Source organism: Phlebotomus papatasi, chromosome 2 (assembly GCF_024763615.1).
Source record: "Phlebotomus papatasi isolate M1 chromosome 2, Ppap_2.1, whole genome shotgun sequence".
Taxonomy (NCBI): domain Eukaryota; kingdom Metazoa; phylum Arthropoda; class Insecta; order Diptera; family Psychodidae; genus Phlebotomus; species Phlebotomus papatasi.
Genome location: NC_077223.1, coordinates 54,326,579 through 54,340,025, shown reverse-complemented (window position 1 = coordinate 54,340,025; position 13,447 = coordinate 54,326,579). Strand labels below are relative to the sequence as shown.

General features: G+C 31.4%; 2 protein-coding genes across 2 annotated transcripts in view; both read left to right on the top strand.

Annotated features, from left to right (window-relative positions):
* LOC129801718 (rhodanese domain-containing protein CG4456) overlaps window positions 1-13,447 on the top strand; it is an 887,636-nt gene that overhangs the window by 110,117 nt on the left and 764,072 nt on the right. The gene's annotated exons all lie outside the window — the stretch shown is intronic.
* The window catches only part of LOC129801688 (lysophospholipid acyltransferase 6), a 34,646-nt gene that overhangs the window by 12,352 nt on the left and 8,847 nt on the right, over window positions 1-13,447 (top strand). The window contains exon 2 of the mRNA XM_055846962.1: window positions 10,000-10,476. Within this exon, the coding sequence (XP_055702937.1) occupies window positions 10,000-10,476 (477 nt within the window). The remainder of the gene's footprint in view (window positions 1-9,999; window positions 10,477-13,447) is intronic.

The window sequence follows — 13,447 nt, the reverse complement described above, 5'->3', positions numbered from 1 at the left end:
ATTTTTCAGATTATTGTGTTACGAATTAGTTTAGAAGTTGTGGAGCCTTGTTATACAACATTTAACAAGAATTTTACTATTTTTTTACCATTTTTAATTGGATGATTGCATAAGATCGTATGACTCTTAAGGTAAATTTCAACAGATATTTTTTAAGGAGTATAATTTATATAATCAAAGATATAGCCTCCAATGATCTTCTCAAAAAAAAAAACATCTTGAAATAGTTGTCTAACCATTTTTAATAAGTTTAAAACAGATTCAACCTAATTTTCAAATTTTTGATCAAAATTTTTAATATAATCCTCTTCTAATTCATTTAAATTCAGAACCGATTCAAATCGAAACCCTCAAGTCGTTTTCTGTAACTGTTTGGCCTTTTGTACAGATATTTAATAAAAATAAAGAATTGGGTAAAGAACAAATGTTATGTCTTATCTTGAATTGATTTTACTTTATTCCGTCTTTTTTTTTGGTATATTCGAGCATTATAAAACTTGTCAAAGAAGCTCATTGAAATCCATCCAGAGTGCTTTTCATAGCAATTTTATTGATTTCTCAGCCACTGAACGAAGTTTTTCAATAGACTGACAATCACCTCTTGTTGCATTTGAAATTCTATGCAACATGAGGGACAAATATAGATTGCATATAGACCTAATTTTGAAGTTGATTTTGAAGCCAATACAGGGTAATATTGATTCTCTTTTTGTATTATTTCCCAAAGAATTTTGCTATCCGTTTTTATATTAAAGAAAATCTGACCATATTGAACAAATAGATCTGTGGGTGCTATTGAAATTTTTCCACTGGATCATTGAACGATAAGTGGAATTTGTTCCATTGAAAGTATCATACCAATTATAACTCTTAGTTAGCTTATGAGAAAAAGGCGCCCCTTGGGTGTTTGAAAGACGTTGCAAAGAATAACCACAAACAAGATTAAAGTGGATAAACGACCAAATTAAAGCGTGTATTATGAATTTTCGCGGTAGAACTCTTCAGCTTTTCATGTAATGTTCACAAAATAAAGATACAGTGTGTTTGGATTGTGAAAGAGTATTTTTTTATTTAGATGAGAAGTATTTATAGAAAGCATTTATTGGCTCAAAATAGCAAAAATATGTATATAGTGGTACAAGAAAATGTCAAATATTATGCAAGATTGATATACTAAGTCCATTTTATTCTAGAGATCATCCACCCAAAGCTTATTTATATTGGTTTTATGTGGTTAAAAACTGTGGAAAAGCCCCAAACTAATCATTTTCACAAGCTTGGAAAAGTCTTGTGAGAATCAATTTGTGACCATTTTATTCAATTTCCTTTGTGATTTTTTCTCCATTTATCCATAGGAGCTCTTAAGTCAAAAAAGTGAAGAGAGACAATGAACGACTAAGTAAAAGCGCAAAAATAAATTATTCATTTTTGGATATAAAATTTTGTGACATCATTCTTAATTCTTGGTCTCTCTGTAAGACACACACATCTCTAGTTTTCCTTTTTAAACTTGTTATTCACGCTCAAATACATTGCACCATATACTTTTATTTTCTTGGATGTTGTTTTATTTATACTGTCATTTGAATAATTTCCGTCCAAAAGTTCTCTCTGTGACTTTGGGATAAACACATAATTTCCTTCCTCTCAAAAAAAAAAAAAACAATTTTCATCGTAACTAGGGGAGACCGGGGAGGCTTGTAACACTTTTTCACGTTTTGACTTTGAGACACTATTCCAAAAAATCACGATAGCGTATCATAATTTTATGCGGTCTATAAGATACTTATGGGTATTGACTTTATTAAAAGTACTCGATAGAACTTGGAAAACAAATTAGTTTTCTTGGAGAAGATAAAACATTTAACTTGACGCTTTGTCCCAAACCTCCCCGATATGGGGCAATATGGGACGCATTTTTTCTCGCATAATTTGCATTATTGGAGCACGTTAAATAATTTTAAATACTAGATTAAAAATATTTCTGATAAAAATAAAAATGTTTCATCCGTTATTTCATACTTAGAAATTAATATCAATTTTATTTGTAGAGTAGAGTCACTTATTGTCAGTCAATTATTTAAAGTATTTTCTTCTTATCTTCCATCTACCTTTCTTTGCTTTTTTATTCTAAATATTGCAATCATGATCATCAAATTCCTCAGGCGAGTTGATTATCTTAACACTTTTAGTTTTGAACTCATTGGCGGATTACTGTTTGATTTTACGACAACTGCATGGTACCTATTTTTCTTTATTTCTTTGAATAAGCTCTTGACTTTTCTGGAGAACTTGTAAAAATTGTAGAGGATATTGTTCGAGAAATTCACGAGAAAATAGTTTTTAACGAGATTGGGCAAAGATCGAATATCCTCTGAGAAGGAATAATTGATTCCCAAGACATTAATGGTTTAATTGTCCCTGTATAGTTAGAGAAATCTGTTCCACTAATAAACTTTGCACAGGAGGGAGATTTTCAATAGAAACTGGGCATTACTCTTCATTTTGACAATAAACAATTGCACGCCACCTACAATCTTGTCGAAAATCAACGTCTCATTCATCCCCTTTCAAGTGTAACAAACATCCCCGTGTGTAATTTTGTTATTTTAAATCTTTATGTAAAAAACAAGAGCGCACAATCTCTGAAACTTTTATAAAAATATATTCCCAGATTACACTGCTACCTAATGAGATAAAAAAGTTTTGATTATATATCGCTAATATAAAATACAAAGAGGAAAACAGAGACGTCAAACAATTTTTAAAAAAGTGTTCATAGAATTAAAACAATAAAACTGAGGATATCCATTCTTTTAGTCAATATACATCTTAACATTACCTACGATTGAGTAGTGGATAAATCCCATTATTTAAAAAAATAATGAAAGAATCGCCTTGTCCCACACTACCCCTGTCCCAAACCTCCCCGGTCTCCCCTAAATACTTTTTTTGTGGGTTTCATTCAATAGAAAATTCCACATGACAGAAAATCAAATTTATTTTCTTGTTTTATAATGTATGTTTAGTCTAAGTTCCATAAAGATCTTTTCATTTACTCCCAGAAACAACATTTCCTTTCTGAGTTTGCAACCCTCTGGAAAAACCCAATAATTGTATGCTACTACTTACATTGAAACAATAACCCAAAAAGCACAAATTAAAAATTAAATGAACAAAAAGCTTGAAAACGATCAAAATTATTGTTAGTGAAAAAATAAATATATTACACAACTTTTCTGCAAAATGTTTATGTTAAAGTTTTGCCATTGACAAACTTTCAGGGAGGTTTGAAACATAAACATGCAATTGCTGGAATTAATGGTTCTTAATGCTTTTTCTGTTCCTTCTTGAAAAAGCTCAAAAGGCTTATTGGGGTGTGATACTTTTGATAAACCTACCGCAATGCTTGCATGGGATTTGCATGAGAAATTGTTGAATAAAATGGTGTTCCACTTGATATGATAATTCTGTTTATTAATTCGTTCGTCGACCCTTTTCATGCTTAAAAATGTACCATGGACATTTATTAAATGGAGATATAACAGAATACAAAAGAGCTCTTTGTAATTCTTAAGCTTTAGACTTTAGAGGGAATTCATGAATTTACTATCCACAAAAATTATAGATCTTAATTTTTTTTTATTTAAAGCATGTAAAGTGTAAAAAATCTTATGATACTTTTTGTTGGCATGGTAAGAATACCGGAACGAATTTTAGAATAATAGAGTGGAGTCATCACTTATGGAGGTTTTACACTTTTGGACAGCTTGCAAAAAACTTAAGTCCTTATGTAAATCAAATTTTGAAAAATCATAAAATTAACAGTTTATGATGTGATTAACAATTATGTGATTTTTCGAAATCTGTTTTAGGTTAGAACTTATATTTTATCACGCTGACCAAGTATATGTCGTCCACAAGTGATGACTTCACCCTACAGTGGAAGAAATTCAAATCGGTTTTTTTTGAAAAGGGGGTGGAGTGGGTGTGGGGTTGGTCCGACCAACCTAGTAGTTATTATGTCAAGTAAAGATTCTTTTCTGTTATAGTGACCCGAACCCATTCACGTGCATCCGTGCACACTAGCTGTTAATTCGATTTTAAGGTATAAATGGGGGGTCAGAGTAATTTAAATATTTTTAATCTTGCTAGAATTGTTCATCTAGAAAATATAAGAAACTTTTTATATTGACAAGATTATATTTGATATGATCAAATCGATTCTTTTGCTTTGAATTAAAGCCTTTAACAGTAGGAAAATTTTATTTGATAACTAGAATTTATGATTGATACTGGCCATAAGAGTTCAAGTAATAAAAACGTCCTAATCAAGGACTTTAGGGAACTTAGCTTATTAAATAGTACATAAAGAGTTTTTTGGTAGGAGGGAAATATTATCTGTAATCACTCACCAATTTAAACTAAATCTCCTCTCTCGTCGCTCCTCGATTTTTCACGCGGATTACGCCATCTATTGACTATCCTACATACATTACCAAAAGGATGAGTTGTTCAGGAACGTTCTGAGTCAATTCGTAAAGAAATAAAGTCCCCTAGAGACGAAACTGCAGTGGTTTCAAAAAGACAATACCGTGATGTATAATAAATTTATAAAATTTCTCAAATACACATCAATCACTACATATGGCATTCGACAAATCCCAACGGCTAAAAACTGCTTGCAGTAGACATAATCTTTGAAGACACCTTTATTTAGAAACACTGTTTTGCCGCTCGATAGAATTTAGGGTAACTGTCCTAATTCAAAACCATTTCCAGACGCTTTAACTTTGACAGAAGATTCAACACATTAAGTTCATATTTTTTCTGAAGAGAATTACATAAATTTGCTCCTTGACTCTTCTAGAATGTTACTATTTAGTGCAAATTCTTTAAATTGAGTTTGAAAACTACTTTAATACAAGAAAAATACACAAGTGCAAAATGCTTCTATTGGAAACAATTTAATCCAAATGGAGACAAGGGAAATTTTCCAATTGGAGACAAACACTAAGTGATTAAGAAAATAGTTTATTTAATCATTTTTTTAGATGACATTTTTAGTATCCTGATTCTCGCCTTTTTGCTCTTTTACTTTTTGATCATCTTTTGAACCGTTTAAGAACTTTGCATTGTCAATACCGTTACGATCAAATGGTAACAAGCCGCATCCTCTAAATCCACTTTTTGCTATATTTTCGAGATTTAAGAGTGGCAATGCATTTGATAATACCCTTGCAAGATTTCTTGGTTTCAATCTGTCTCCATCATTTTCCATTCTCCACTGAGCTAAAGCTCAGCGGAGAATGGACCACCTTTTCGCCTTTGGAGAAAGCATAACACCAGTTTCGTCTAGATTAAAGATGCGATCAGGAGGGAATTCCAGAAGATCTTTCGATTCTAAGTATTCACGGGTTTTCTCAAACCAGTCAGTGATGTTCTCAGAGGTAACACAGGCTCTTTGGGTGGTATATGATTCTGGTTTACGACGGCTTAATTCTGGATGTCTCTTCAAAAACTTCCTGAACCAAGCATATCCTGGCCTTCCATCTACAAACTCATTGGTGATCTCGAACTTCTTACACATGAGCTGTACAGTGTCGAGGACTTGATCCTTAGTTATGGGATGCCATTTGTCAGTGCATTCCAAAATCCATTCAACAAGCTCGTCTTCCATGACCTTTGGTAAAGTGAGGCGCCTTCCCACACTGCATTCCTCCGGATATCTTCTAGTAAGCTTATTATAAAGTGTTGATTTCGGAACGTGAAACAAAACAGACACCTCTTTTAGTGATTTTCCACGACGAAAGGCTTCCAAAGCTTTGTTGAGTTGCTCTTAAGTGTAGGTTTTGTTCTTTTTCCTGGTCTTATTTTCCTTTCCTATCTGAAACAATAAGGAGATCGCTCCAATAAACCCATATTTTCGGTGTTTCCCATTGAAGCACTTGCGCACATTTCACAAAAGTACTTTTTGTTCAGAAAATATGTAATTATTTTAATTGAGCATTAAACAATAAAGTTTAAGACTTAATTTCACTAAAATTTTCCAGATATAAGGTAAAGTACCCTTTATTCGACCGGTTCCTCTATTCGACCGGTAGATTTATTTATTCAATTTAATTATATTTGCTATAATATTTTGTGTATGATCTAACATTAATAGGTCAATTATTCTTTAAATAATACGAATCAGTGACAAATTCATAGAAATTGATGAAATTCACCATCAAATATTCAAAAATTGACCCACCGGTCGAATAGAGGAACCCGGTCGAGTAAGGGTACTTTACCTTAGTGCATAAACGTCAAGAAATTAATAAACAACAATCAGCTTACTTGCCTTTTTCATAAGAATAAATGGTCGATCGATGAATTTTTTCGACGGTGAAAAGTTACACTGTCAATTGAAATGAGACTTTTAAATGTTAAAACTTATTTATATGAATGGATTTACGCTTTTTTTTAACCACAAGGAACTAAATAATAAAAATATAGCACAGAAAATATATGAATAAAAATATAATTAGAGTATTTATTATGGAAAAAATAAGTTTCCATTTGGAGTAGCAAAAAATTTCCAATTGGAGCAGGTTTTGAATTAGCTTAATTTACCCTAATAATTTGGCCTCCCTGCCAAAAAGTACCTTGATCTCGTAGTTTTGCTCTTTAGTTTATATGACTTTCTTCACATACTTTTAAAAGTTTTGAAATCTTAGTCTTTATAATTTTTACCTCGTGACATTTTTATAAATAATATAATTAATTTTATTATCATCTAGAGCAGAGGTGTGCAAGAACCGTTGAAACCGAATAAACGTCAAAATAAGTTTGTTCTGGTAGCGTTTTGATCATTGACGTACCCCGTCAAATCATTGCTCTACCTGCCGATTTTACTCGGATGTTTTTTGAATTGTAACGGTATATTCTAGTACATTCAGAGAAAATCTGTAGATTTTCGGCAGAAGTTCTGTATAAAAAATCTGCATAGTCTCCATTTTCTCAACAAAAATATTGTTGATTTATCAAGAAACTGCAGCAGTTGCAAAGAAAATGGTATGCTCTGCTTAACAAGCATTACCGATTAAACATTTTAGATGAGTAAAAAGATACTAATTTCTTAAAAATCGCCCATGAAATGATACAAAAACACGAAATTTAGGTCGACACTCTGCTTAAAGTTTTCACTTCATTATTCTCTACTTATAACACGGCGTCGCAGAATTCTTTATTTTATACACTGAGAAAAAAAGAGGCTCCAATTAACTTTTTTTCGTCATTACTTTAACATTTTTTAGGTGTAAAAATATATCAACATTTTTTAATGTTAATTTTACACCTTTTAAGGGTAAAATCAACATGAAAGAAGGGTAAATTTAACCCATAATACACCTAAAAGGGTAATATTTACACCGATTTCGGATCAATACTGCAGGGTAAAATTAACATTTCCGGAATGTTATGTTAACTTTTTCGGATTTCTCTCAGTGTATAAACACTGTGATATCACCGTGTTTCTTAAGCAAAGATTCTCAGCTACCAGCTTATCTGGGCTTATCACTGGTTTTTAGCTTCGTATGGAAAATAATGTTCAAAATTTAATAAGATTTTGTACTGTACACGTGCTTATTTATGTGAAAAGAATAGTCTTATTAAGTTGTAAATATTTTTTTAATCGTTAAATTTAATTTTCCAGAGTTCAAAAAGTCTTTGCTCTTGTAATATTTGTTTAAATTTAAATCAAATAATTATAAACTTAAGAGAAATTTTTTTTAACTCTTTCGCGTCTTTAGGGTCATATATGACCCGGGTAAAAAAGTTTCTTTTTGGCTATTTAGGGTAAGTGTGCCAAATTTCGGCATAGTTGCATGCAAGCGTCAAAGTTTCAAGTTTGAAATGTAATATTTTAAATACAAATTGATTTTTTTTATTCTTTCTTCTGAAAGAGTGTTGCTTGGAACCTTATAAAGAGTTTACTGTCTTTATTTACTCTAAAATCATTCTCAATACATTTTAAAATGAATAAAAATGTAGACATAGCATTGGTGTCCTATTTCGGCCACCTTCATTCTCATAGTTCCTTGCCTTTCGGGAATTCTTCCAATATCTTTTTCACGTCATCTCGTTTGTTGAAGCTACATTTTTTGTTATTATTTTGCATTGTATAATCTCTAGAGTACGTAAAATCTAAAAGTTCATGGAAATTCGAGGAACAAAAAAGGTGGCCGAAATTGCAAGCTGGCCGGAATTTGGCACACTTACCCTACATTAATTGAAATCTAACTGGAGTCTTGAGAAAATGAGCCAAGAATCTTACATCCTTCTATTATGATGTCGTGCACGAACAGATAGACTTCAATTAATGTAAATACCCAAAAAAAACTTTTCCCCGAGTCATGACATTACCCTAAAGACGCGAAAGAGTTAAATAAAGAGTTAAAATCGACGAAAAAGTATTGTGGAAAATTGTAGAGGAAAATTCAACGTCTAACTCTTGTTTTACTTAATACTGTGTATCACATGGATCAATTCTGCATTATATATTATATTGAAGTGTGTGTACGTTTAACTTTGACTGTAACAATGGTAACAATCTTCTCAGTGTTTAATTGAAAATGTAAGACAGGAAATTGATTTTAGAGGTCGCTTTTCAAAATTAATTTGTCATACGCTGTGTCAGAAGTGGTTTTGAGGGTGAGTTCTTGGGGACACATGGGAGGTGAGCATAAATATTGGTAATTAGTTTGGGATGGGAATTTTTTGAGGCATTAAATAAATTTTGTTTTAACTTGTGAAAATGACAGAATCATTAATAGTGGGGTTGAAAGAACATTGTTAACTCCAACTATAAAAATAATGTTAGCTCAATCAAGTATACAGTAATTAAAAGTACTCATACGATTGACAGAATAAACGTTTAGGGCGATTGTTTAGAAATTTCATAAATTTTTAGTGAAAAACGTTAGGAAAATTGATGTTTAAACATTTGCATGCTATAATAGATTATTATATTTTCACACGAACATTGACTCTTTGTCCCTCTGTTGTTTAAATGGTTTATATGTGATCTCATGACACTAGATGATACTTAATCTTATCGTTTCAATTCTTTTGCACTCAATTTCCCATTGCGATCTCAAGAGGGTCATTGTTTACTATATTTCTGATTGGACCAAAAATGATTCTATTAAAACAATTTCGACTACTTGCCACAGGCTTGGTGATGAATTTTAGAAAATTGTGGGCTGTGGAGAAATGCAGAAACGGAGCTGATTTTTTATACTTTTAGAGGTATCTTTATTTTTTTCAATTGAACAGCTGAAAAATTGATATATTTGAGATGTTGAATATTTATGTGATGGAGGGAGAATGAGGGGTTCAATTGAAAATATTCCACTTCATCGTGTTGCAAGATGAATTCCTCTAAAGCAGGCATTTTAATAAATTTTCTTGGATATAGAACTAAATATAGTGAATTTAATGAAGTATTTATTCAAAAATGAATAAAGAAAGAATATACTATCTCAATTCGTAAAGAAATCAAACAAGATACAGTGAAATAAGAATAATTATTGATTTTTTTAGCGGAAAATGTTTAAATATTCGGTATTGTCTTGTTCTTTAGATTTTAGTTTTACATTTGTTACATTAAATTTTACATATATTTATTTTTATTTTACTAATTATATAAATTCAAAATATTTATGAGATTTAATGGGATTTAAGTGTCCTTGTTTCGTAGATCCCTAGCTTCTCAATGACTATTTTTTTCTTATGTTTCTGAATAAATGTGACACCGCAATATATTTTAAATACTAACCAAGAACTTTCCCCTAGTTTTTAAAATGGGGACAATAATACAGGCAATATTTGGTCATTACAAAACTTGGGATCGTACGAAGCATGGGCACTTTCTCCTACCCGTAATGATACCTTCTCTAAATTTCAAAATGATTTAAAAATTGCAAAACAAGTTTTGAGCTCTAATTTTTTTTTCAGATCAATTTTTTGATCAGCCAATGCTTGGCTCTTCTTCTGGCCTCTTTCTTCCGGTCTGTGCTGCATCCGTCAAAGGTATCAGCTGGCGTTCGTCATGCTATTGGCCTGGTTCTGGGTCTATTCTTCGGCTATTTCTGCTTTGGGCAGCAGGCCATTCATATCGCAGGCCTCCCAGCAATCTGCTACATTGTGATTCGTACTCAGAATCCCCAGATTGTTCAGCGCCTTGTGATGGTGGTGGCTTTGACATATCTCTCATGCATTCACCTGCATCGGCAGTACTACGACTATGGATCGTATTCCTTGGATATCACAGGACCCCTCATGATCATTACACAGAAAGTTACAAGTCTGGCATTCAGTATCCATGATGGATTTACGAGAGAACAGAAAGAACTCACCAAGAGTCAACAGTATCATGCTGTTCAGAAACTTCCATCGGCTCTAGAGTTCTTCTCCTATGCCCTTCATTTCCAGGTAAGAGAGCATTGTTCACAAAAAAAAATCATTTTTTTTGTCGGACTTAATTAAAAATAAACAAAAGAATGTGAATGTTCAGAAAATCCAATTTCACAAGACAAGGCAGATGACTAAGTAGGAGACAAATACCACCCTATGCGTAATTTTCCAATAAAATCTTAAAGACTTTCTTGATTGAATTTCTTCTAAGAACACCAATCTCTTATCAATTTTCTTAGCATTTAATGACATTAAATAGGAGAACGAATATTTCCAGTGAAAAAAAAAAACGAAATTATTAAATGATCTTTGACAGCATTCCAATGCTATGGCTTTTAGATTCAAATGGAAGAAGCAAGCAAACATGTAGTCATCATAAAATAACAATAAATTTCAATTTAGTATAAATAATTGCGATGATTGACCATTGGATGTATCATTGGCAGAGAATTTCCCTCAAACACTCTCGGGAATAATTGCCTAGAAAATGCGATATCCTGAATTATTTATTGGTTTTCTGACCAAATAATCATCATCCCAACAACGTGAAGCGATTTCTGTCCAGAGTGTTATTCAATGTTGTACATTTTCCTCAAAATCCCCTAACACAATGTACTATTCTCGCTGGGTTTGTTGCCCATTTTACGCATAAGGTTATCGAAAGTTTATGCGCAACATTTTGCAAATTATCTTCTAAAACATTCATCATCATTGTTATATTTTATTCAATGTTATTAATTAGTGAGTGAGAAAACAAAGTAAAGTTTGATTTTCAATAAATAATGAGGGAATAATGAACCGGATATTTGCAAATTAATTTAATTATTCTAATTTTAGACTAACTAATGACGCAGAAAAGAATATTTTATATTCAAGAAAATTGTTTTTCTTTTTCATTCTATGGTATTTTAATTTTGACTTATTTTCGAGAAAAGTTTTTAAAGGTTCTTTATCACAAATTCGGCCTTGAGTACACTTATTTTGTTTAGAATTATCGTTAATTTATGTAAGAATTAATATCAGAAATGCTACTTTATGGCAATATTATTGTCGATTTTATTAGATAATATGCAATTATTGTATGTGATACGTCGTTTATAAAAATAAAGTATCTTTAACAATTACGGACCAATGTTTACTTAGAAAATTTTTTGTTGCTATGGATCAGAAATAGAAAAGTTTTATACAAATTATTAATTTCTTTGAATTAACTTATACTATAGGTTCTTATATTGAAATTCGTTGTTTTTTATCAAAGAAACATGAAAAATTTTAGAAGAAAATCCAAAAATTACATATTTAAAATATCGATTCTCATTAGCTACACTTTTTTGCCATCTCTTGCAATAAATCTATTCATACACCGTTCATAAATTTTTCTTTTGTTTGAAATTGCCAAAGTGCTGCTTACACAAGCAATTGATCGAAACAAGTGATTACCGGAAAGAGTCAAGTCTGCAGAATACAGCGGGGCGGTAGCGTAGCGTATCCCAATTCAGCGTTTTGATGTTGGCCCGGACCATAGAAGTGCAATGCGAAGGAACGTAATCGTGTCGCAATATCAGATCACTCGCTTGTGTTTTTTGACAGATTATGGCCGTTTTTCGAGCGATACATGTTCCAAATCGACCAAAAGTTGTTGGTAATAATTCCCATTGACATTAGCAGGGGCGTAACAACGGGGTGGGGCAGGGGTACATTGCCCCCTCCCCCTACCCTGCCTCTGCCCCCCTCCCCTTAGAAGGCCAATCTCTGTTTCAAAATTTGCTAAAATTGTCCATTGTTCTTCTCCAAAATCAAATCTTGGTAAAATATTGCCATATTTTTGTGATAAATTAAGAAAAACGTACTAGTTATTTGGTATTCATGTATTGATCTTTAAAAATATACTCATTTTCAAGTTTCAAAGCAATATATCAATAAAAATTATAAGTTTATGAATTCGAGAGCGCCTTTGTAAATATAACCAAAACAAAACTTTTTCAAATTTGCCTCTGTGGTTAAAAGCTTCTCTTAAATCTAAAGGCCTCTACATATTTTTACAGTATTTTTGACAGAATTTTTACGTTTCCATCTACAGCAATGCAGGCACTTTCGTTCAAAAACGCATTTTTTTAAGAAAAGAAATGTTTAGAGTCAATAAGGAGCAATTTTCGTCCAAAGCTTTCTCTTAACAGATTTTTTTGTACATTTATTCCTGGAGGAAATACCGTCAATTACTTAAAATAATACAATTTTTGACATAAATTACTGCCAGTGTAGATACCTTAAGAAACAGTTTCTTGGCTGATCGATTTTCTTTCAAAACCATTCAAAGAAATATTTATTAAACGGTAAAGTAAAAAGCATATTGTTTCACTATTTCACGACAAAATTTTTGAATGAAAATTGATTTTTTAACTAATTAAAAAGTTATGCAAATGGTAATTTTTATTTAATATTTTAGTTCATATTATCTAGTAAAAATTTTGATAATATTTAATTTTTTCGGAACAACTCGATCTGTCAAGTATTTTTCATCATCATCGCAATAATCAATATCATAATTTCTGCATCTATTTACTCTTAAACAAATTTAATTATATATTTTTTAAATGTAAATCAAAACTCTACAATATTCATCAATAGATTTTAGCTTTGAGTAGTACGATAAAAAATAAAAAAAAAACAATTTTTGTAATTTAAAACCAGGATCAACCCTTAAACATTTATGAAACCTCTTGGTCTCGTTGTTTTTATTAAAAACGATTTTTAAAAACTTATGTCTAATAAAATGATTGTATGTTCGAAAATACAGAGACGAAAGCCAAAGACTGTCGAGTAAATTTGCATGCACTTGAGCAAACATCAAAAATTTTGAAGCACGTGATTTCAAGATTTTTTCTAGTTTTTCTTGGTTTAAATGTGAAAAATGAAACAAACTTATGAAAATCCAAAATTATTTTATTTTTTCTTTATATAAGAATTATCAGATACACATTTCACGTTA